This window comes from Culicoides brevitarsis, chromosome 1 (assembly GCF_036172545.1).
Source record: "Culicoides brevitarsis isolate CSIRO-B50_1 chromosome 1, AGI_CSIRO_Cbre_v1, whole genome shotgun sequence".
NCBI lineage: Eukaryota > Metazoa > Arthropoda > Insecta > Diptera > Ceratopogonidae > Culicoides > Culicoides brevitarsis.
Window position 1 is genome coordinate 26853924 of NC_087085.1, and position 24846 is coordinate 26878769.

General features: G+C 29.0%; 4 protein-coding genes across 4 annotated transcripts; 3 read left to right on the plus strand and 1 right to left on the minus strand.

Annotated features, from left to right (window-relative positions):
* The first annotated feature begins 2678 nt into the window (after positions 1 to 2678).
* LOC134837530 (nose resistant to fluoxetine protein 6-like) lies at positions 2679 to 14605 on the plus strand. Its single transcript, XM_063852913.1, has 6 exons — positions 2679 to 3121; positions 13007 to 13263; positions 13326 to 13704; positions 13913 to 13981; positions 14055 to 14204; positions 14271 to 14605. Exons 1-6 carry the CDS (start codon positions 2830 to 2832, stop codon positions 14603 to 14605), a joined length of 1482 nt encoding a protein of 493 aa, XP_063708983.1. The 5' UTR covers positions 2679 to 2829.
* A 99-nt stretch (positions 14606 to 14704) lies between these two features.
* Positions 14705 to 18588, plus strand: LOC134838157 (nose resistant to fluoxetine protein 6-like). The gene is made up of 7 exons (XM_063853627.1): positions 14705 to 14810; positions 14875 to 15256; positions 15463 to 15531; positions 15618 to 15752; positions 15817 to 16241; positions 16687 to 17307; positions 18043 to 18588. Exons 1-7 carry the CDS (start codon positions 14754 to 14756, stop codon positions 18169 to 18171), a joined length of 1818 nt encoding a protein of 605 aa, XP_063709697.1. The 5' UTR covers positions 14705 to 14753; the 3' UTR covers positions 18172 to 18588.
* A 180-nt stretch (positions 18589 to 18768) lies between these two features.
* Positions 18769 to 20374, plus strand: LOC134829638 (methionine synthase reductase). The gene is made up of 2 exons (XM_063842831.1): positions 18769 to 18948; positions 19005 to 20374. Exons 1-2 carry the CDS (start codon positions 18841 to 18843, stop codon positions 20217 to 20219), a joined length of 1323 nt encoding a protein of 440 aa, XP_063698901.1. The 5' UTR covers positions 18769 to 18840; the 3' UTR covers positions 20220 to 20374.
* LOC134829647 (serine/threonine-protein kinase PAK 1-like) lies at positions 20230 to 23499 on the minus strand. Its single transcript, XM_063842843.1, has 2 exons — positions 22888 to 23499; positions 20230 to 20535 (listed from the first exon to the last, which is right to left on the minus strand). The coding sequence occupies exons 1-2, from the start codon at positions 23485 to 23487 to the stop codon at positions 20230 to 20232; spliced, it is 906 nt and encodes a 301-aa protein (XP_063698913.1). The 5' UTR covers positions 23488 to 23499.
* Positions 23500 to 24846: the final 1347 nt, after the last annotated feature.

Sequence of the window (24846 nt, forward strand, 5' to 3'; positions counted from 1 at the left end):
ATTATACTTTTAAATTTAATTTTTTTTGCGTGCAAAATATTTTTTGTGGTTTCACCTCATAAGCTTTCATTGACGATCTTTTTTATTTATTTGTTTTTTTACGTGTCTGAAGATTTTTTTTTGCTTTGTCATTTCGGTCAAATTTCGAGCAAAAAATTAATTTTAAGACGATTAATCGTTGTTTATTCAATCAGTCAGCGGATATTTTACGTGAATTATGCGCGGAAACGAATAAAAAACAATAGAGAGGAAATATTTTTCACTTTCACGCAGTTTTGACTTCATTTTTTGCGCGTCTGGCAAAAAATTCACGCACAATTATGTCACTTTTGATTAATTTTTTTTAAATTTATTTGTTTTTCTCTTTTCAGGTCCCATCGGGAGTTTTTTGTCATCGCGAATTTTTTATCCGTTGAGCAAAATTTCGTACTGCGCCCTTTTGATCCATCCATTAATCATCCGATGCATGCTTATGAGTGGCAATGTTGTTCTTCACTTGTCCTGTGAACTTGTTGTAAGTTTTCACTTCCTCGATTAAAATGCCTGACGGATCTACATACCTTTAAATATTGACTTACTTCAAGTTAAGTCGACGTCGTTGCATACGCGAGACACTCCTACATAATAAGTAGCGTACAATTTCATGTGAGATGTACAAGAGATGAGTTTCGGCCTTGAATTCAATATGTAGTCTTTATTATTATAGAGCTGTGATGGCATGGCATGATAATTGTCAAATATTTGATCATTGATTGAATTTTTTCTCGACGCGTTTTTTTTTGTCGTTTCAGATGTTGATGTTTTTCGGATTCACAGTTGTCTCGTATTTGGGTGCTTTTGTCTTTTATTTGGTGTTTGAGTCGCCAGTTTTGTCGATGCTGAAGATGATCTATCAGAGGAATGGTGGTTATTGATCATTTTAGAGATATTTTGATGGAAGCACAATGGAAAAAGTACAAATTTGGATTGACAGATTTTCGGATCTCATTTTTTTTTTGTAATTTAAAAAAATATTTTATATAAATAAAATTAAATTTTACAATACCTAACCAATTTCGCGTGATTTTGTAGAAAAAAAAATAATTTAAAAAAAAATATATAATTTATGAATTAAAATGTCAATTTTAAAATGTCGAAAATAAAAAAAAAATTTGAAATACTATTTTCATACAAAGTGACAAGATTTTTAACTATTTTTGAGTGTTAAATATTTTTTTTTTTTTTTTAATTATCTTTTTTGAGATTTGCTAATTTAAAATAGATTTCAGAATATTACATATTAAAAATTAAAGAAAAAAAATTCATAAAAAATAACTGTCAAAAAAATTTGAAAAATAAATTCAGTTATTTTGTAAAAAAAAAAAAATAAATAAGAAAATTTATGTTAAATTACGATTTTTTTAACAAAAATTATTAAAAATTTAAAAATTTTCTGAAAAACTATCTAAAAACATCTTGAAAAATTATGAAAATACACCTAAAAACGGCCATTTTTGATGAAATTTTTAACTTTTCTTTTTGCCCCATTGGATTTTTGACTTTTAAAATGGGGCATCGGACTTTATTTTTGATAAAAAAATATTTTTTATTAAAATTAGGTATTTTTATTAAAGTTAGCTTTATTAAAATTTTATTTTTGTTAAAATATTTTTTTAATTTAAAATTTCAAGAAAAAACCTTAAAATACATATAATTAAAATTATTTTTTTTTTAATTTTTAAATTTAATTTATTTTATTTATTTAAAATTAATCTGACAATCTTTTGAGTAAAATTGAGTTTCAAATTTATTTATTATAATTTTTTTTTGTAAAATGAAAAAAATCGCCAAAAATTAATTCAAACCTTAAAAATGACTTCCGCACGTGAATATTTGACGATTAGTAATGCGTGCGTGCAATATTCACGTGTCATTCATTCATAAATCCAATAAAATAAAAAAAAGAAAGTTTAGCACGTTGCGCATGTAAACTAACGTCTTCTATAAATAAACACTTAATACAACGCAAACACATGTTCCATCGTTAAAACGAGCTTTAAAAGCTCAACATTTATTCAATGAGTGAGTGACTCCACAACACTCACAAAACTGATGAAGAGCGAATATCAAACGTAAATAAGACAGGGTGTTTAACGGTTTAAAAGTTTTAACCTGTTTGCTTGACTATATTTTCTTCAGGTATTGTCCGCATGCACAACAGCTCGTATGCTCGTTTGTTGCACGAGACAACGACGAACATAATTTCAGCAACAAAAATACTATTTTAACCTCAGAGATTCAGTTTGCTTTCATTCTTCGTCGGATAAAGTTGGAAAAAATTACGGAAATTAAAAAAAAAATAATTTAAATTTAAATTGAGTCCACCTAAAAAAAATACGGGAAAGGGGTGGATTTCGATTACCTGCGAAAAAAAATAAGGAAATAAAATTTAATTAATTAAAAAAATAAATAAAAAATTTCTAAAAAAATAAAAAAGTTATATAATCACAAAAAAATATTGTTACGTGATAAAATAATTGCTTGTAAAAAAAGTAAGACAACGATTGCGAAGAAATTACTTCAGAAAATATTTAAACAAGAAAGCAGGTTTTGTGCGTTATATTTGTTGAAACAGCAGCAGCAACATTGATGAAATAAAACGCAGACAAACAGTGAAAATTAGTAAGATCGATCAGTGTCGACGAAAAAAAAAACCCAAAATGTTCCGCTTTGAAAGTATCGATTTCTAACTTTTTAAACAAATTTAAATTTTGACACAAGACAATAAAAATCAGCGAATTTGCATAAAATTCGAAAAAACACAAAAAAGAGAAAAAAACAATCAAAAAAATGAAAGCCAAAATGTGCAGATTACTGCCATTCGTATTATCTGTGATTTTGTTTGCTTTAGCAAACGGTCAAGCTGTGACGTCACCCGCGACAATAAATTCTAATGTCACCGTCGTCGAGGAGAGAGATTTTACGGGAATTCGTTTAATTAATGACATGTTGGATATTTTTAATATGGCCTATTTGGGAGCTCAATGGTCCAGCGTTCAAGGAAAATTGACGAAAAAATGTGCCGCTGACATGACAAAATATTTCATGGGACTCGAGAAGCGGAAATTGTGGGCTTTGAAGAGTAAGTTGAATATTTTTTCTTTGAGTTATTTAGGTATAAAAATTGTAAGCCCTTGAGCTGATGCAATGAATGCACTTCAAATAATAAAATAATAGTAAAGCTAACAAAGCACTTGTTGTACTACAGAATAAATACACAATTTGTCATCTCATCGTTTTATGAAAAAAAAAATCTTAATTACTTTACTTTATTAAGTGACATAAGCAGCATTATAAAATGCAAAAATGACTTCGATCTGAGATTTATTGAAAAATTTTTAGAGTCTTGAGCTTACCTCATTGACTGTATTTTTTTAACATTTCTCTCATAATTGAAACATCACGCCTTTCGACGCATATTCAAGCAACTCTTGCGGTGACGAATATAATTAGTCAGTCATGAATATTTATTTTTACCGTTCTTCGGTATCATTCTAAATAACCTTCGTAACTGTCCATCCAAAAAATAAAATTCACCGTTTTCTCATTCAGATGCATTTCTCGGTATTTTTGAATGCAAACCGCTAGGCTGATCAAGGTTTCAATCAAAAATAAACCTTGAAATGCATTTCAGATTCAGCAAAAATGTGAAAAAAAAAATTAATAAAAATCCAAAAAAAAAAAAAATTTGGGCATTAATGACCTGACAATACATTCACTAAAAACAAGAAAAACTTGTTCGAGTCGATTCATCATAAAGTGATTTTCGGCAAAACAAAAAATTATGCTTGCCTGACCTATGTCGTGTAGGTACTTGTAATGTAATCGTCTGCAAAAAAAAAGAAACATATAATTTTACTTTCTTCTGTGGTATGCAAACAACAATAATGATGTGTCTGTGTCTGTTAATCGCATTGTTTTTTTTTCGAATCACTTTCGTTGAACAAGAGACCGTTTTTGAGCGTAAAGTAAGGCAAGTGCCGTAAATTTATTAAAAAAAGATGAGTTTCTTTCGTGTTAAAGTGTAATAATTTTAAAAAGTGATTTTTTTGTGTTACAACTTGCAAAAGTTTTACAAAGTTATGCGATTGCCCAATACAATGCCAAACAATTAATCATAAATTTTTGGCGATGTATTTCTACAAGAAAGACGTGTCAAAATCGTCCGTGATGCGTAAAAAATTATTTTTTAAAAATAGCCACCACACCTGAGTGTCTGTGAATGTGAATTTGATGAAAGCAGAGATGTGTGAAATATTTTTTTTTCACATAGAATTTTTACGAAGAAAATTTAAGTAAATTTATTTTTTCCCATATTGTCTAGTGATAGGATACTCAGCTTCAAAAGTATTTTTTATTTCCTGAAAATAAAAAAAAATATTATTTAGCATTAAAAATTTATTAGAAAATAAAAAAATATTTCTAATAATTTAAAATTTATTTTGCAGTATTTTTTATTTATGAAGTTATAAATAAAAAAAATAAAAATCAAATCGAAAAAAAAATATTAAAAAATTATTTATTCAATTTATTTTTTTTTAATTTTATTTAAATAAAAATTTAAAAAATTAAAAAATAAATTTTTATTAATTTTTTTTAATAAATTTTTAGCCAATTTAGCCAAAATTTAACTTTATTTTTTTTTTTTGCTCAAAAAAAAAAAAAAATATTTTTTTTGCAAATAAAATTGCAAGGGCCCTTTCTACCAACCGCCATCCCTGCAATTGCATTTTTGTTAAACGTTTTACACGTTACTTGGTTAACAAATACTCAAAGTAATAATTAACAGTGTTAATTGATGTCTGATTTGGTCACTTAAATTCAAACCTAAAGAGATTGTGAAAAAATAAATCCAATAAAAAACGGTTTCATGACCCACTAATTCATCAAATTTAACCACAAATGTTAAAAAAAATTTTTTTCGGTACAAGTGACTCTTTTTGTGTTTTCTTTCATCTAAAAGTACTTTGATGTAATAAAATTTAATACATATAATAATAACTAATAATAAATATAATGAGGAGATATTATAAAATATCTGTGGATCATAATAGCTATTACGACTTTTTATTTCTTTTTCTTCTCTATTACCCTTCACACGTGATTCCGAAGCAAGTTGCTATTTTTTTTTTACGAAACATACGTAATAATAATTGTACTCACAACATCATTCAGGTCTATTACTTTACTTACTTTACTCATAATAACTCTCCATGTAGCTGCGGCGTATCTCGTTGTGTACACAAAATTATTCAATCACTTTCACTCTCGCGCGCTCACTCGTTCGCAACTCGCGCGGAATTCTTGTTTTTTGCCTGGTTGTGTGTTGTCTCCTTTGCATTTGTCAGCAACGGCAGCAGCAGCTACTGCAAACTAGTTTTACGTCAAACGAAAATTGTGTGTGAATCGCACTTTAAAATGCATTGAGGTAGATTGAGTACATGAATGACTGAAATTTGATGAATGAATATTTTATTTTTATTCACAGCTGATTTTGAGTTGCCGCCGCGCCGCGAGAAACTATTAATTAAAAATGCATCAGCTGTGCATGACTTGGCCTAGAAAGCTCAACGCGAGTCTCTTTTGTGTTTTTTTCTCTTGTCTTCACGAAAAAAGAAGAAAATAACTTAAAGATAACGATCTTATTATTTGTTTTTATTGTTCAAAACTAACGAGCGGCTGTTAATAAATATTAACTTAACAGCCATTATTACATAAAAGGTGGTGTTTCGTGTTTGTGTGAACCACAGAAAAAAAAATGCGGAACGTGCCAGTGTCATTTATGCATCAATGCTGCATATTATCAACAATGGTGAACCACTTAAACTGCCAAAGAGAATCAATTTGCATACAAATATTTCCTTCGACGCTTCAAAAGTGGTTCATCAACGAAAATTTAGCAAAAATGTTAATTTTGATTTGTTTGACACCAATACAACTTATTAAATATGTAAAATTAATAATCTCTAATATTCCGCTATTTTTTTAAATAAATTCCGTTGTTTTTCTGCCTCTTGAATAGAAATTTCGTCAGTTGGTCAAGGTTGCTAATTCCACGCGTAAACAAGGAAAGTCGAAACATGTCAAGCAAGATGGTGTCAGTGTCATATCAGACAAAAAATTGATTGATTTTTTTTTTAAATTAAAGTTCGGCAATTGTCTTGAAAAATGTTGTCTTTAATTGAATAAGGTGGAAAGTTAATTATTTTTAATTAATTATGTTGGAACATAAATTGATTTAAATTCGTAAAATTAATTTCTTTGGCCTTTTGTAAATAAAATTTTGTAAAAATAAAATACTGATAAGTATGGCACATTTGACTTTGGAACGTCCGTAATATAAATGAAAGGAAATTAAAACAGGTTTTGATAAGTGTCATAAAAAAGTCACCTCTCGTTTTTGCGATTTTTACAATAAAAATGTGCGAAAAAATTGATTAATAAAAATTAAAATTTTGAAGTGCTTTAAAAATAATTTAAAATGGATTAATGAGCTTGATAAAATTAAATAAAAATTTAAAAAAAAAACTGAAAGTAATTTTAATGAGAATTATTTTAAAAATTCTATCATATTACTTTGGATCTCAAAGAATAAGAAGATGTGAAAGTTGAATAATTATAATTTTAGTTAATTAAGTTTTAGAATTAGTCAAAACTCTGAATTGTTATCCTAATTGATGTTCTCTACTACTACTACTACCGAAAACAGCAAATGCTGAAGTGGTAGTTTTAAGAAAGAAAAGAATAAATAATAATAATAATAATAATAAAAAAAAAAATAATAAAAGTTTTTTTTATTTAATAGAAAAGGTATATAAAAAATAAAAAAAAAATTTATCAATGCAAAAAAAAATTTAAAGTTTAAAAAAATATCAAATTATATTTTTTTAAATTTTAAAGTCAAATTTAGTCAATAAATGTGAAAATTTGAAAAAATTTGAATTTTTAGATAATTTTTAGCCAACTTTCGCATATTTTTAGCTATTGTAAATTTAAAAATTAAAGGAAAAAAAATATTTTAGAAATTTAATTTTAATTTTAATAGGCATTTTTTTTTAAATATTTTATTTTATTATTTTTATTAGTTATTTTACGAACAACTTTGAATTTTGTAAAAAAAAAACTTTTTAAAATTACGTTAGTTAAATCTATAATTTTTCCCATATTGTCTAGTGGTAGGATACCCACCTATTTTTTTTTATCCTGGCTAAGAAAATCCTGCAATGGTTAAAAATCGATTAAATGATATTTAAATTTCACTTTTCACTCAATAATTATTATTACATACCTTTAATCGGAACTGATTCCATATACTCGTGACCAACAACATTTAATTAATGTTTAAATCTGATTGACATTGAAAGTAACATAATATGCAATTTGTTCACAATTTGTAACGAAAATAACGCCAAGTGCTTTGCATATCAACAACATAATAAAGTCTTTCATTATCACGAACCTTTCAAAATAATGCACATAATTGCTGGTCGTCGTGCTCCGATCTGCAAAGAAATTATTACATTAATTTGCTCTTTTTTTCCTTCAATAAATAATAAATAAAATAATAAACAACAAATTAAGTTGTTGCTGGCAAAATTGACTTGTGAATTGGACAGCTTTACGGCGTAAAATATGAATAATTTAATAAATAAATTACAACATTGACATTGCAACACATTTGCCGTGATTTGACAAATGGTACCAATGAATGGGTTAATAACAAGAGTGATTTATCTTTTTTGTACAATTAATAATAAAAATAATTTATTATTTTAAGAATTGCTTTAAAATATGTTTCAAAGAAATTTCGCAAGACATCCTTATAATTGTAAGTCACTTGTTGCTGCCTTGAAAACAAAAATGCGCGTGAGATACATTCAAAATTTGTTCAAAAATTACTTTCTAAGCTTAATTTGCAAATGAAGCAAATAGGCGAGACAAATGAAACTAAAAATTAATGAAACAAAAGCCGTTTAAAATGCCCAAAAGAGATGCAAGGTCGCGAATTTTGAAATTTCTCCACGTCTTATTTTGTCATCTTTAGACATGTTTTGAAATTCGCATCCACAAATTTAAGAGAAAATTCAAATCTAAGAATAAAAGTTCATCTTCTATAAAAAAGTTTAAAATTTCGACACATTTACATATTTTTTTATGGATTTAGCTCACCTAAAATACAAACCAGTTTAGTAACTTACTAAACGCAAATGACAAACTGGTTTATTGCCGAAAATGACACGACAAAAAAGAAGCGTCTGCTTTTTTTTGCATTTTTTTGAAAACTGACTAACGGAACAAAAAAATTTCTGAAAAAAATTTCTTCACGTCATGCCGAGATGTTTTTTTGGTTGAAAGACGCAAATTTGATCAACAAACAAATATTTCTTTATAATTCGAACAATGTACGCGGTGCGCGGTGATGCAATGCCCTTATATGTAGTTACTAGCTCAATAAAAGTTTTGAAACTAAGCAAGATTATGTGAAATAAAGTTCATACACAAAGAAGTGATCAATCTCTTTTGTAAGTTACACACTTGTTCATTTCATTGGGTTTTTCATGTGCTTTGGACATGGATTTTAGCACCTTTGCACGAGCGTGCGAGAATTTATTCATTTTATACAATTTGTAATCATAATAATGAATAAAATTGATTTAGTCACAATTAAAAATTTTTATTTTAGAAATCTAGTGAGAAATTTAATTTTGCTTCTAGAGATTTCAATAAATTGTTTCTAATTTATGAGAGAATTTTATTGTTGAATAATTTTATTTAGATAATTGTGTTAATTCTTAAAATATTCAAATTTAATATTTTTAAAAATTATTAAGTGAGTCCTACAACCTTTTGCTAGTTATTGAGACAAATGGTCGTTAAAATATTTTAATAGTGTCAACAACACAATTTAGATATGACGAGTGGAAAAAAACAGACAAAATAGAACATAAATTATTTTTTCATAATACTTATATTTTTATTATGCCATTTTTTCAATGCTTGATTTTATCAGTAAATTCATGAGAAATTGAATTTTGTTCTTGATCAATCATAATTTTTATTGAGAAAAAAATGCTATTTTTTACTCATCAGTGTGCAAAATTTGGGAGAAAATATGAACATTTTTATTTAATGCTTATGCGAAAAACATTTTTGTTTCAACCCCTCCTATTTTGTAAAAAAAAAAATATTAATTATTAATGAATATAATTTGATATAATAAAAAAATAAATTAAAATGGAAAATATAAAATCAATTTTTAATAATATTAAATTTTTATTACATATTTCTTATTTTAAAAAATTTGAATAATTTCAATTTGTATTAAAATCATACGGCAAAACACATTAAACTTTTTAATAAAATATTTAGATTATTTTTTTGCTACATTGATAATTCAAAAAAAACTTTTAATTCCAGTTATTTTCCACTTATGTTTTATGTTTTTCTCCATATTTTAAAAAATTTATTTTATTGAAAATCCAATGGGGCAAAATAATAAAAAAAAGTTGAAAATTTCATCAAAAATTAATAATTTATTTGGTGTATTTTCATAATTTTTCAAGAAATTTCTCAGAAAATTTTTCAATTTTTAGTAATTTTTGTATTCAAAATCGTATTTCCTTTAAAAAAAAAATTTTCATAAAAAATTATTGAATTTTTTTTTTTTCAAAAAAATTTTGACAGTTATTTTTATGCCTAATTTTAATTTCAAAAATCAAAAATACACCTCCAAATTTAAATAAAAAAATCATGAAAAACTTTTAAAAATTTGGCATTTTGTAAAATGAATTTTAAAAAATTTGGGTTTTGTAGAGCTGAGTAATTTCAAAATTTTTTATTTTTTTTGCCCCCCCCCATTTTTATTTCAAAAATTTTGGACAAAACTATTGAGTTTCATTTGGAGCGGCCTAAACTTCTTAATAAAATATTTAGATATTTTTTTTTGCTTCATTGATAATTCAAAAAATTTACATTTTATTTAATTAATTTAAAATTTACATTTTCCACTTATTTTTATGTTTTTCTCCTTATATTGTTAATAAAATTTATTTTTATGTTATTAATTCATTTTTGTTTCAAAATAATAAAAAAATCAGTTAATAATTTAATTTACTTTATTTAAAGTTTTTATGATTTAAAAAAAATTTAGGTTTTGAAATAAATAAAAAAAAATAAATTTTAAATTTAATTTAACTAAATAAAATTAATTTTAAAAATTTTAAATAAATAAATAGTTTTATAAAAAAATAATTCTTCATATTTAAATTATTTTTAATAAAATTAATATTTAAAATTAATTAATGAATTTTAATTAATTTAATTAAAATTAATAATATTTTTAATTTTAAAAATTAAATATAAATTCAAATATTTTTTAGAAGAAAATGATTATTTTTCACATTTTAATTAACTTTATTTTTTTATTTATTATTTTCTTTAAATTTTATGCGCATCTTCATCATTTGACGTCAAGGACGTTCATCATTTCTCGTTTTATCTTACTCATAACCTTACATCAAATTTATGCTTGCTTCCTAGAAGAAGAAGAAGATGTCTAGATTTGATATATTGATGTCGTCCGAGAGTGCATTGCAAAATTATACCGCAATAAACTTTAAAAGGAGAAATGTTGAATGGATAATTGCTTCCGATCACAACAAAGTTTACAGTGGTTTGTCTGCTTAATGATCGTCATTTACCTTAACGATGCATTCCGTGCGCAAAGAAATGCAAAGAAAAAACACGCGTGAAGATGCAAAAAAGTGCAAGGTGATTCAAGGAAGGAGGAAGGTGTGATGAACATCTCACGTTATTATGGGTCCTTCCGCGGTCTTTGAACTGTGTCACCGCTAAAAATGAGGTTGATGGCTTTTGATTTACCTGCAACATGATTACATGACTTTTATTACTATGATCATATTTACTTACAATAGTCACATAAAAAAATGTCTGAGTAATTTTTATTTCTTTCACAAGACACATTCACGTCACAACATTCGCAAGAGTCGTTAAAACAAGACAAAATAGGAAAAAAAAAACTTTTTAATAACCCTTCATTAATTTATTGTTGTACCTTCGTCGTCGTCGTCAACACACGAGATTCGATGGGTTTTCTTAGATAATTATGCGGCAGACAGAAATGTTTTGCAATAATTGCGATAAATAATTAAGCCAACAAAAAAAAAGAGGTTTCACTTTCATTCGACGAATCTTCTCAAACTCGATCATGTAACAAAAAGTGGGGGAAGTGACTCATTTGGAATTTTTTCCAACAAAAAACAGCAACAACCTTGAGCATGAAAAGATAAAATATTTTTAGGTGGCTCGCAAACTCCATTCAATGATGATGCGAAAAGTGCTTGATTGAAGTGATTCAAGCCAGTGTAACGCAATATTTACATGACAAGAATAACTTTTTATGGTGTAGTTGAAGTACATTGTAAGCGATCGGTGACACAGTAACATGAATTGAAGGTGATTGATGGATGAACTCGAGTTGTATAATGATGAACTAACGCTTGAGAGGCCTTGTATAAGGATCATCTAACAATAGGATTTTTTTTAGTTTTGTTCGAAAGTTGATTTTTTATTTCAATGTTGAAATTTTTGTCAATGCATCAATGATAAAAAAAATCATGGGTCTCACCTCTTGCCATTTTTAGTTGATTTATCATCAAAATTTATGTTGATGGTAATAAATATCACAAGAAAGTTGAGAAGAAAAATCTCTAAAATTACAATTTTTGGATTTTTTTATGTTGCGCTCTCATAAACATTTATCAAACCACCACGCGTCTCCACCTTAAAAGCTCCAAAAGCAACAAAAGATCATAGAAATGAATAAAAAAAACTTTCAATTTCTACCCACGTGCCACTATTTATCAGATTTGGCACACACACAGACCGCAATAACTTTCTAGTTAAATATTGTCGGTTAATTTTTTTTAACAGTAATATTTTTTTATTGCACAATCAGTGCTTTAAGATATCACATAATAATATCCGTTAACTTGTTTTGCGTTAAATTTTTCTTTTTAATTGTTTTTTGAATGACTATTAAAGGACGTTAGATCATCTTTCTTCAGTTTTTATTTGAATTTAAAAAGGGCAAAAGTTAATTAAATCGACCTTTGGAGCCATCTGACGTCCTTCAATGAGTTTAATTAATAATGTTAATGATGACGCTTATTAACTGACGAAGGGATTTAACTAAATGAAGATGCTGAAATTTGTAAGTAAAAATTAACTGAGCTTATTTTTTATAAAAAGTTTTATTAAAGTTCAATCAAGTTACTTTAATAAAATTTATTTTAGGCGAATAATTTTTTTATTTCCATTTTTTTCACTCCCCTTACGATTTTGTCGAAAAAATTTAGGGGGAAAAATAAAAATTTTTGACATAAATTAATAATTGGAATTACATTTTAAAAATTTTTAACAAAAAAAAGTGAAATTTTTAAATATGAAAATAAATACAAAAAATAGGCAAATTCACTTAAACAAGACGTTTTCTATTGAATACAGGTGCAAAAATTTTTAAAGTCACGTGACCAAAATAATTTTTTTTTCGAAAATTTTAATTTTGTAAGATTTTGTTAGTTTTGTTTTCTTTAATTTTGAGTTCAAATTAAAAAAAATAATATGTTTAATTGATCAAATGTTAAAGAACAACGTTTAACATCCAAAAAATTAAACAAAAAAAAATTACAAATAAAAAATTAAAAAATATTTTAGAATTTTATTAAATTTATTTTTTAATTTAATTTTTATTAATTTAATTTTATTTTTTATTAATTTTTTTAAAATTTTAATTAACAATAAATTAATTATTAAAATGATTAAATCAAATAAATTCAAAAGTAAGACATATAAAAATATAAACTTTAATTTTATTTAAAAACTTATTATTGATTCATGAGATATTTAAAGTCTTGGATTTAATTTTTTCCTTTAATTTTTTTTTCAGTGAACGACGCTTCTGGCCATTACCAAAACGGCTTCTTGTACGGCAACAACTACTGGACCGGCTCATATCGCCTTTGTGAGAGCATCTACATCGAAGAGGGATCACATGTCCGTGATAAGCCACAAACTCGTCAATCGGAGATCACCTCAATTAACGGATATACCGAACAAACTGCTGTCAAACATGAAAATCCACCATTCATGCCGTCGTTTTACATTGTCAAAGTTCGCTTGAATGACACAGAAATTGCGCCAAATGTGAGTTTTTATTCTTAAATTAATAAAAAAAAAATTTTTCATATATTTTTCTTAATTTTTAGCCCCGTGTGATATCCGTTGCTGCCTGCTTGCCATTCGAATGTACCCAAAAGGACATTTCCACAATTGCTATGCACGCCGAAGTGGCCAGCGAAACTCGTGCCTTGGAAATTCTCGAAGTGAAAATCGGTCTCAAGGAGCCGTACGACTTCTGGAACGACTTTGTGTTCCAACTAGTCTTGGCAGCGACAATTTTCGTTGCATTCCTCGTGATTTTGGGCACGTCGTACGACCTGTTTCTTGCACAACGTTATGCCAAGAAGTGCAAGGCCACGTCAAACACGAACTCTGAGTCGTCGTCCGGCAAATGCACTACGTATGACCTCTCGAACGCCAGTCCAGACAAGAAGAACTCCGCTATTGGGATTTCCATTCCAACAGGTGAGACTTTTTTGCTTCTAAGTGCATGCGTAGGTCTCTTTTTAACAAAATTAGAACAAAAAAAATTTAAAAAATCTTTGAATTAACTGCTGCAAATTGTAAATTTAAGCACGCATAAACGGTACTTTTGCCTCTTTTGTACATTATTTTATTAACAAATTTTCCTTTTTCTTTTCCCTTGTCCTGTTTTTCTTTTTTTACTCAACAGGCGTGAATAATAACAACTCTGATGAGCATCTTGCCATCGAGCAACTTAGTGACGCTGAAGACAAAATGAGTCAGTTGGCAATTTTTAATTAATTTTTTTTTCTTTTTCCGCTTTTTCTCCTTTTTTTTTGCTTTTCTAACAGAATTTCTTGAATTAGGTATTTTTGAAGAGCTGATTTTATCATTTTCCGTCATCTCTAACTGGAGAACGATCTCCGACAAGAGTGTTGGTGGCGATACCATTTCCTGCATTCACGGTATGCGAGCTTTGTCGATGTTGTGGATTATTTTAGGTGAGAAATTTTTTTGATTTTTTGTTAAAAAAAATGAATTTAATTGAAAAAAATCACCTTTAACAGGTCACACTTGCATCATTCTCGCCAAATATGCGGACAACATGGATTACCGTCGTTATGTCGAAACAATTTTCGCTTTCCAGTTCATCGCTAACGGCGCCTACAGTGTCGATACCTTCTTCTTCATCAGTGGTTTCCTCGTTTCATTCATTTATTTCCGTTCAAATGCCAAAGGAAAGTTGGAAAAGCTCTCAAAGGGCTTAAATGAATTTTCTGCCGGCACATTGCACTTCTTCGGACTTCTTGCCTATCGTTTTGTTCGCTTGACCGTGCCTTATTTGTACATGTTGGGCGTTGTTGCTGTCGTTATGCGTTACTTGCAACACGATCGCCTTTGATATGCCAGCAAATGATCTAAAATTGCCCGAAATACTGGGGAGAAATATTTTCACATGTCCGTGATAAGCCATAAACTGTCAATCGGAGATCACCTCAATTAACGGATATACTGAACAAACTGCTGTCAAACATGAAAATCCACCATTCATGCCGTCGTTTTACATTGTCAAAGTTCGCTTGAATGACACTGAAATTGCACCAAATGTGAGTTTTTACCCATAAATTAATTAAAAAAAAATATTTTTTTCATATTTTTTTTAATTTTTAGCCCCGTGTGATATCCGTTGCTGCCTGCTTGCCATTCGAATGTACCCAAAAAGACATTTCTACGATTGCTATGCACGCCGAAGTTGCCAGCGAAACTCGTGCCTTGGAAATTCTCGAAGTGAAAATCGGTCTCAAGGAGCCCTACGACTTTTGGAATGACTTTGTGTTCCAACTAGTTTTGGCAGCGACAATTTTCGTTGCATTCCTCGTGATTTTGGGCACGTCGTACGACCTGTTTCTTGCACAACGTTATGCCAAGAAGTGCAAGGCCACGTCAAACACGAACTCTGAGTCGTCGTCCGGCATTGGATGCACTACGTATGACCTCTCGAACGCCAGTCCAGACAAGAAGAACTCCGCTATTGGGATTTCCATTCCAACAGGTGAGACTTTTTTGTTTCTAAGTGCATGCGTAGGTCTCTTTTTAACAAAATTAGAACAAAAAAATTTAAAAATCTTTGAATTAACTGCTGCAAATTGTAAATTTAAGCACGCATAAACGGTACTTTTGCCTCTTTTGTACATTATTTTATTAACAAATTTTCCTTTTTCTTTTCCCTTGTCCTGTTTTTCTTTTTTTACTCAACAGGCGTGAATAATAACAACTCTGATGAGCATCTTGCCATCGAGCAACTTAGTGACGCTGAAGACAAAATGAGTCAGTTGGCAATTTTTAATTAATTTTTTTTTCTTTTTCCGCTTTTTCTCCTTTTTTTGCTTTTCTAACAGAATTTCTTGAATTAGGTATTTTTGAGGAGCTGATTTTATCATTTTCCGTCATCTCTAACTGGAGAACGATCTCCGACAAGAGTGTTGGTGGCGATACCATTTCCTGCATTCACGGTATGCGAGCTTTGTCGATGTTGTGGATTATTTTAGGTAAGAAATTTTTTTTTTTTTTGTTAAAAAAATGAATTTAATTGAAAAAATTTACCTTTAACAGGTCACACTTGCATCATTCTCGCCAAATATGCGGACAACATGGATTACCGTCGTTATGTCGAAACAATTTTCGCCTTCCAGTTCATCGCTAACGGTGCCTACAGTGTCGATACCTTCTTCTTCATCAGTGGATTCCTCGTTTCTTTCATTTATTTCCGTTCAAATGCCAAAGGAAAGTTGGAAAAGCTCTCAAAGGGCTTGAATGAATTTTCTGCCGGAACATTGCACTTCTTCGGACTTCTTGCCTATCGTTTTGTGCGCTTGACCGTGCCTTATTTGTACATGTTGGGCGTTGTAGCTGTCGTTATGCGTTACTTGCAACACGAGTCAGTCTTTGATATGCCAGCAAATGATGCGGAAAATTGCCCGAAATACTGGTGGAGAAATATTTTCTATATTAATACGTTGTTCCCGGTTAAGGATATGGTAAGCATTTAAAAAAATTTTTTTTTTTATTCTTTGACATAATTTCTTCCGATTTTGTCGAAAAAATTAAAAAATTCTTCTAAAACTTGCGAAAAAAAAAGAATAATAAGAAATTAAAAAAAAATACAAAATGTAATTGAAAATCGATGAGAATTAAAGAAAAAATTAATTAAATTTGCTTAAAAAATTAAAAAAAAAATTAATTAAATTTGCATTAATTCAAAAAAAATTAATTTTAAAAAATTAATTCAAAATAAAATTAATTTAAAAAAAAAAATAATTTAAAAAAATAAATAAAAATCAAAATTCTTACAAAAATAATTATTTAATTATTTTTAAATAAATTTAATTTTTCTTCCCTCTTGTTGCGACAAACAGAGAAAAAATTAAATTTAACCACCTAAAAATTAAAATTTTTACAAAAAAAATCTTTTTTTCGTTTTAGTGCATGTTATGGAGTTGGTATCTCGCGAACGACACGCAATTCTACATCATCGGTGCCATCATCCTCATTGTCGCCGTCAAGCATTTCAAAATTGCCGCTGGTACAGTTTTCATTTTCCTCTGCTCGGCATGGGCCACAACGACCTACATTGCCTTCAGTAACGGTCACATGCCCCATTCGGATGATCCCTTTGCGCTCTTCGACAAAATCTACGACAAACCCTGGACTCGCTTGGGACCCTATTTCATTGGCATGGCTGTCGGATGGATTTTGTTCAAGACAAATTGCCAAATTAAATTTACGCGGATGCAAGTTTACGCTGGATGGACTGCGACAGGCGCCATTATGTTTGGACTCGTCTTTGGCTTGTATAACGTCGAATTGTCGCCATTGGTTGCTGCTTTCTACAGTTCCTTCAGTCACTCGTTGTGGGCCTTGGCACACGCTTGGATCACAATTGCTTGCAGTACCGGCTATGGAGGCGTAATTGATAACATGTTGTCAGCTCCCATCATTTATCCCTTCTCGCGTGTCACATATTGCGCATATTTGGTACATCCAATGGTTATTCGGTATTTTACTTTGACGTCGGATATTCCTATGCATTTGGGAAGTGGAACGGTAAGTTTTTTTTTATTTTTTAATTTTTCCAAATATTTTGTCCAAAAACCAAATAAGAAAAAAATTAATAAGGACAAAAGAAAAAAAAAGTTGGTTTTCAAAAAATTTTTGCCCAATTTTTAAAATTTAAATTTGTTGATTTCAAAGTTTTAGAATTAGTTTGCAAAAAAATTAGTAAAAAAAAATCAGGAAAAACTGATAGAAATTTTTAAAAATTAATTTTTTGAAAAAATTTTTGGGAAAAATTCCTGTGATTTTTACAATTTAAAATATTTTTATGAATTTCTTAGAAATTATTTATTTCTATTTTAAAAGTTAATCCATAATTAATAGTTCTTTAATAATTCTTGAGATATTTACTAAAAAAATTAAAATTGCTATTTTTCATAAAATTTTATTTTTTTTATAATTTTTGTCATTTTCTGTGATTTTATTGAAAAATGTGGGGGAAAAAATGCAAAATAAGAAATTTTTCAATTTTATTTTTTTTAAACATGAAAAATTATATTTCGAGGAAATTTTTTTAAATTAAGACACGACCCCAAAATTAATTAGTTTCAAAAATTTCTCTCTTAGGAAATTGTATTCGATGTTTCTTCAATTATTGTTTTAAATTTTTTAAACATAAAAAAATAAAAAAAAATTTTCCACGAAATTTAATTGAGACAAAAATTCAATTAATTAAATTTAATCACCCAAATTAATATTAATTAATATTTTTTTTTTAATTTTCAGATCATCACCTTCTTCGGACAAGCAATCATCTCGTACCTTCTTGCGTTCGCCTTGTCACTCGCCTTCGAGGCTCCCGTCGTAACTGCCCTGAGAATATTGTCGACACGTCAAAAGCATCGTGTGTCATAAGCATCTCGTTAAATAGAACAAATTTTGTAGATATTTAAAATTAATATAAAAAAAAAAATTAACTTTATACGACAACAATCAACAAGATTTACAAGAAAAGACTTTCCAGTGTTTTATACAGAGACAATAGAATTTAGATTTAATTGGTACCTTTGCACATAATTTTTTTTTTTTATTATTTTACATAATTTTGCATCAAACATTGTTGTATAATGTACTGTAATTTAACAATATTTATAAGACAATACTCCATGAGACAAGAAAATTCTCAAAAATGACATTATTATCCCGTTTTTCTTCTTTTTTAATGAGTTTTTTTGTGTGGCTGTGAATGATGAATGAATGGCTTTTCAAAATAGGGGTTTGCTGTTAATAAAAAGCGATGATTGTGTGAATAAAACTTGTTTAGATAAGTAATTCTGGAAACAAAAATAATAAAAATTTAATAAAAAAATATTTTTTAGTCGTTTTTCTTTAGTTGGAAGTCTCTTGAATGGCTTAACGGTAAGTAAAAATTGAAAAAAATCAAATTTTTGTACTCCTCGTTTTTCAAAACAATACAGAGCTCATACATTATACGACAATTCGTACAGAAATTCGACCATGTGAGTTGAGTCATTGACTGAAATCACTTTTTTTAAAGAAAAAATTGAAAATTCCCTTTAAAAAATGGAAATATCAACTGTGATAAACGCTTTTAAAGACGTTCCAACGTTGACGATCCCAAAAGCCTCTCAGGAATATTTGAAAATTACTTTTTTGGATGATGTTTCAAAGGTAATTCAACTTGTTGCTTCTTTAAAATTTCACAATTCATCAATTTCTTCTTTTAGAACCCTCCTTCGAGGCATCTTCAATCGACGTGCATGCAACCTTTTGGTGTCTCGCCAGTTATTGAAGCTGAAATCACCGGTCACAAAGTTCTTGCCTGTGGTGAAGACGTAAAAACTGTTCACGAACTCACTTTAAACCTTCCAGAGCCGGTTTCCTATCTCCCTGGCGACACAATCGGCATCTTAGCTCGCAATAAAACGAGTGAAGTGGATGAAGTCATATCGAAATTGGGATTTACTGAAGTTGCGGACAAGCCATTTTCTGTAGAAGTCACGGATCCGAAGAAAAAACTCCCGATTTTCATTCCATCGGATACGGTTTTGACGATTCGACGCGTTTTAACTGAGTGTTTGGACCTTCATGGCGTTCCAAAGAAGCTTTTTATTAGAGCATTGATGACTTTTGTAACTGACGAGCAGGAAAAACGCTTTTTGGAAATCTTGTGTTCGAAGGAAGGTGCGAAAAATTATTCAGATTTCGTGGAAAACAGTAAAAATGGAACATTTTTGGGATTAATTCGATTGTTTACGAGTTTGAAACCGGATTTTAGCGTTTTACTTGCACATTTACAACGATTATTGCCGAGACCGTACTCGATCACCACAAGTCCCAGTCATGGAAAACAAATAAAATTCGTGTTTTCCTTCGAAAATGGTCTTGTAACAACGTATTTGCAAGAAATTGTCACTCAATCGAACAAAAAAGTCGAAATTTACTTCCGACAGAGCACAAAATTCAGTTATTCTAAGGAACATTTTGATAAAAATCTGATAATGATTGGTCCTGGCACCGGAATTTCGCCATTTATTGGATTTTTGACTCAAAAACAGGAAAATGGATGCAAATCTCGAGCTTGGCTGTTGACTGGATGTCGTTACCGCGAAAGAAATCAACTTTTTAAAGATGAAGTTGAAGGATTTTTGCAAAATGGAAGTTTGACGAAACTTTCTCACGCATTTTCACGTGACCCGGACTCAAGTCTTAAATACGTGCAAGACTTAATTCGTGCTGAACAAACAGAATTTGTCAAATGGCTGATGGATGGCGACACAATTGTCTATGTTTGTGGCGAAGGAAAGAAAATGCTGCCGGATATTCAGAACACAATCGTTGCTTGCTTGGTGAATGTTAATTTAATGCCTGAGAATGACGCGATCGAATTTGTGAAAAATTTGAAAAAGACCGGGAAATATATTGAAGATGTGTGGATATAAATTGACAATTTTAAAACTTTTGTTTTTTGATTTTTTGCACAACTTTCACCAGTGGAATGACTGATTTGGCTTCTCCGTTGTTTTTTACGATGAATTCGTGGTTTAGAAGTTCATGACAAGGTGCGCGCTTGTCGACATCCACTTCCAACGTTCGATCAAGGAAGTCAGATAGCGGTGCCGACAATCCTGTGGTCTTGATTTGCGGTCTTCCATTGGCAGCGATCAAGTAGGCGGCACGGAAAGGGGTCTCGTTCATGTAGGGAGGCTCTCCGTCGAGCATTTCTATTATCATTATTCCGAGGGACCAGATGTCGACCTGAAATTTGAAATCATTAATAAGTTTGCTTCGAATGAAATTCAATAGTTTTGTCCAAAAAATTAAGGGAGGCACAGAAATTTTTCAAAAATTTGGGAAATCTCATGACCGTTTTTCTTCTTTTTCGAATATTCGGTCATGAAAATTTTTTTTTTATTTCTTCAAAAATCAAGGAGATTTTGATGGAAATCATCTTTAGAATGAATATTTATTTAATTTTAGCTTTGAAATCCATCAAAAGTTTGTTAGATCTTGACTTGAAAAATTTCATGACCGTTTTAATTTTTTTTTTCGAAAAACGGTCAATGAAAAAAAAATTTTATTTCTTCAAAAATCAAGGAGATTTTGATGGAAATAATCTTTAGAATGAATATTTATTTAATTTTAGCTTTGAAATCCATCAAAAGTTTGTTAGATCTTGACTTGAAAAATTTCATGACCGTTTTAATTTTTTTTTCGAAAAACGGTCAATGAAAAAAAAAATTTTATTTCTTCAAAAATCAAGGAGATTTTGATGGAAATAATCTTTAGAATGAATATTTATTCAATTTTAGCTTTGAAATCCATCAAAAGTTTTTTAAATCTTGACTTGAAAAATTTCATGACCGTTTTAATTTTTTTTTTTATTTCTTCAAAACTCAAGGAGATTTTGATGGAAATCATCTTTAGAATGAATATTTATTTAATTTTAGCTTTGAAATCCATCAAAAGTTTGTTAGATCTTGACTTGAAAAATTTCATGACCGAAAAAATTTTTTTTTCGAAAAACGGTCAATGAAAAAAAAATTTTATTTCTTCAAAAATCAAGGAGATTTTGATGGAAATAATCTTTAGAATGAATATTTATTCAATTTTAGCTTTGAAATCCATCAAAAGTTTGTTAGATCTTGACTTGAAAAATTTCATGACCGAAAATTTTTTTTTTATTTCTTCAAAACTCAAGGAGATTTTGATGGAAATCATCTTTAGAATGAATATTTATTTAATTTTAGCTTTGAAATCCATCAAAAGTTTGTTAGATCTTGACTTGAAAAATTTCATGACCGTTTTAATTTTTTTTTCGAAAAATGGTCAAGGAAAAAAAAAATTTTATTTCTTCAAAAATCAAGGAGATTTTGATGGAAATAATCTTTAGAATGAATATTTATTCAATTTTAGCTTTGAAATCCATCAAAAGTTTGTTAGATCTTGACTTGAAAAATTTCATGACCGTTTTAATTTTTTTTTCGAAAAACGGTCAATGAAAAAAAAAATTTATTTCTTCAAAAATCAAGGAGATTTTGATGGAAATAATCTTTAGAATGAATATTTATTTAATTTTAGCTTTGAAATCCATCAAAAGTTTGTTAGATAAATCATCTTTAGAATGAATATTTATTTAATTTTAGCTTTGAAATCCATCAAAAGTTTGTTAGATCTTGACTTGAAAAATTTCATGACCGTTTTAATTTTTTTTTCGAAAAACGGTCAATGAAAAAAAAAATTTATTTCTTCAAAAATCAAGGAGATTTTGATGGAAATAATCTTTAGAATGAATATTTATTCAATTTTAGCTTTGAAATCCATCAAAAGTTTGTTAGATCTTGACTTGAAAAATTTCATGACCGAAATTTTTTTTTTTATTTCTTCAAAAATCAAGGAGATTTTGATGGAAATAATCTTTAGAATGAATATTTATTTAATTTTAGCTTTGAAATCCATCAAAAGTTTGTTAGATCTTGACTTAAAAAATTTCATGACCGTTTTAATTTTTTTTTCGAAAAACGGTCAATGAAAAAAAAAATTTAAAATCAAGGAGATTTTGATGGAAATAATCTTTAGAATGAATATTTATTTAATTTTAGCTTTGAAATCCATCAAAAGTTTGTTAGATCTTGACTTGAAAAATTTCATGACCGAAAATTTTTTTTTTATTTCTTCAAAACTCAAGGAGATTTTGATGGAAATCATCTTTAGAATGAATATTTATTTAATTTTAGCTTTGAAATCCATCAAAAGTTTGTTAGATCTTGACTTAAAAAATTTCATGACCGTTTTAATTTTTTTTTCGAAAAACGGTCAATGAAAAAAAAAAATTTATTTCTTCAAAAATCAAGGAGATTTTGATGGAAATAATCTTTAGAATGAATATTTATTCAATTTCAGCTTTGAAATCGATCAAAAGTTTGTTAAAAATTTCATGACCGTTTTAATTTTTTTTTCGAAAAACGGTCAATGAAAAAAAAAAATTTATTTCTTCAAAAATCAAGGAGATTTTGATGGAAATCAACTTTAGAATGAATATTTATTGAATTTTAGCTTTGAAATCGATCAAAAGATTTTGATGACCGTTTTTAAAAAATACGAATTTACCTTTTTTCCATACTTTTTTCGCGTTACAATCTCTGGCGACATCCAATACGGCGTCCCACACACCGTCATCCGTTTCTCATCGCCTTGTACGTTCGCACAAAACCCAAAATCCGTAACTTTCACTCTGCCATCGAGTCCCATCAGGACATTATCCGATTTGATATCTCTGTGAATGACTCCCTTGTCATGCAGAAATTTCAGCGCTTTGAGCGTTTCTCGTGTCACATAGGAAATTTGATGCTCCTTCATCACCGTTTCAATGACAATGTCTGTTAATGGTCCGCCACTCATGTATTCCATCACGACCCATAATTGCCGCTTGAATGCCGTCTCAATGAAGAAAGAGTCCAAAAAATTAACCAAATTTGGGTGCGCAAAATCCTTCATGACCCGAATTTCGTTAATTAAAGATTCTTTCGATGGTTGTGTGTCGATATTCATGACTTTAATTGCAACTTGTTGCCGAGTTTGTTTGTCGAGTGCGATAAAAACACTTCCGGAAGCTCCTTTTCCCACTTCTTGCTGCATCTGATAGACCTCTTTCGGGTCCGAGAGACAACATAACTTTCGTAATTCCTCGAAAACTTCATCGTCGGTCATTACTTTGCGTTCTTTCTTTTCCGGTTGCGTCAATATCGCTGGGTAAGTCACCGTTTTATCGTCCTCCGTTTTGTTGAATAAGCTATTAAACATTATCGAGACCGAACTATCGTCTTTTTCCGTTATTGTTTCGAGATAATCCGAACTGACTTTGTCATACATCAAAGGCTTCAAAAATTGATCACTTTCTTGGCGCTCTTGACTCGCCAAAATGCTGTAATTAACGGCTTGCATTGCCGCTTCTGGGTTTTTATTTTGTTCATCCTTCGTCAGTTGTGTGTCAAGCATTTTTTTCCATTCACGCGGAAGACCTTCGAGTTCCCCAGTTAGGGCGTTGACGGTAACTGAGAGTTCGCGTCGCGTATTCATCGGATTACCGATTTCGAGACCGGTTGTGGGACGTGCGCCTCCAGTGAAAAAATTGGAGATCCAACTCATTTTTTGCTAGGTGTGTCTTTTGATGAAAAAAAGTGAGTCAGAATTAAATTGGAATTTTATTACGAAAAGAACGGCTTGAAAGAAATAAAGTAACTAGAGGAAAAGGGGGATTTTTTATGTTTTTATAGAAAAATTTACAGGATGTTGGCAGGATGTAAGATTTCCGTTAAGTCATGTGTAATTTGATAAAATGTTTCACAATTTTTATTCATTTTAGTAGTTTTAAATGATAGAAAATAGGAGAAATAACAGTTTTTATTTATTTTAGTAATACTTTTAAAGGGCTTAAATATTCAAAAGAAATATGGTTCCAAAAATTTTAGAGCTTTTGACTTTTTGAACGATTTTCTTCAGTTTTAATGTTTGTTTTATCAAAAATTGACCCAAAATCATCATCAAAAGATTTAGGCTTCATTTTTTGTCTCATGAGGATTTTCATGGCCTTGGGAAAACAAAAAAAAATAAATATTTGTATAAAAATTTTTTATTTGTAATTTTTTAACGTTTTTAGATGTTAAACGTTGCTTTTTTACATTTTATTTATTATTGAGGCCGCTCCAATTTTGTTTTTTTTTTTTTAACTTTTTGTCCCATGCCCCATTACAAAACTCGATAATCCAATGGGAAAAATACAATTAGAAAAATCTTTTTATGGAATAAAATAGAAAAAAAGATATATTTATTAATTTTTAATTAAAAACATTTATTTTGCATATTAAATTTTAAATTTATTATTTTTCTATTATTCTGAACATATCCTTTGACGATTTATTTTTTTTTGTTGATCTTTTAAGCAGAGCTGCAAAATTAATTAAGTCTAAAACTAATTGATTTATGATTTAAACTAAAGTTAAAGTAAAAGTCAATTTATTTGACTTAATTTGCAGAATTAAAAAAAAATTATCAAGAATTGGGTTAAAA

Bases quoted from the DNA above. Each gene is read 5' to 3' on its own strand.
- LOC134829638 (XM_063842831.1), top strand. From the start codon at position 18,841: ATGGAAATATCAACTGTGATAAACGCTTTTAAAGACGTTCCAACGTTG. The intron at 18,949-19,004 runs GTAATTCAACTT...TTCTTCTTTTAG, and splicing joins TTTTGGATGATGTTTCAAAG to AACCCTCCTTCGAGGCATCT.
- LOC134838157 (XM_063853627.1), top strand. From the start codon at position 14,754: ATGCCGTCGTTTTACATTGTCAAAGTTCGCTTGAATGACACTGAAATT. The intron at 14,811-14,874 runs GTGAGTTTTTAC...TTTAATTTTTAG, and splicing joins ACACTGAAATTGCACCAAAT to CCCCGTGTGATATCCGTTGC. The intron at 17,308-18,042 runs GTAAGTTTTTTT...TTTAATTTTCAG, and splicing joins TGCATTTGGGAAGTGGAACG to ATCATCACCTTCTTCGGACA.
- LOC134829647 (XM_063842843.1), bottom strand. From the start codon at position 23,487: ATGACCGACGATGAAGTTTTCGAGGAATTACGAAAGTTATGTTGTCTC. The intron at 20,536-22,887 runs GTAAATTCGTAT...TTCAAATTTCAG, and splicing joins GAAAAAAGTATGGAAAAAAG to GTCGACATCTGGTCCCTCGG.
- LOC134837530 (XM_063852913.1), top strand. From the start codon at position 2,830: ATGAAAGCCAAAATGTGCAGATTACTGCCATTCGTATTATCTGTGATT. The intron at 13,264-13,325 runs GTGAGTTTTTAT...CTTAATTTTTAG, and splicing joins ACACAGAAATTGCGCCAAAT to CCCCGTGTGATATCCGTTGC. The intron at 13,705-13,912 runs GTGAGACTTTTT...TTTACTCAACAG, and splicing joins TGGGATTTCCATTCCAACAG to GCGTGAATAATAACAACTCT.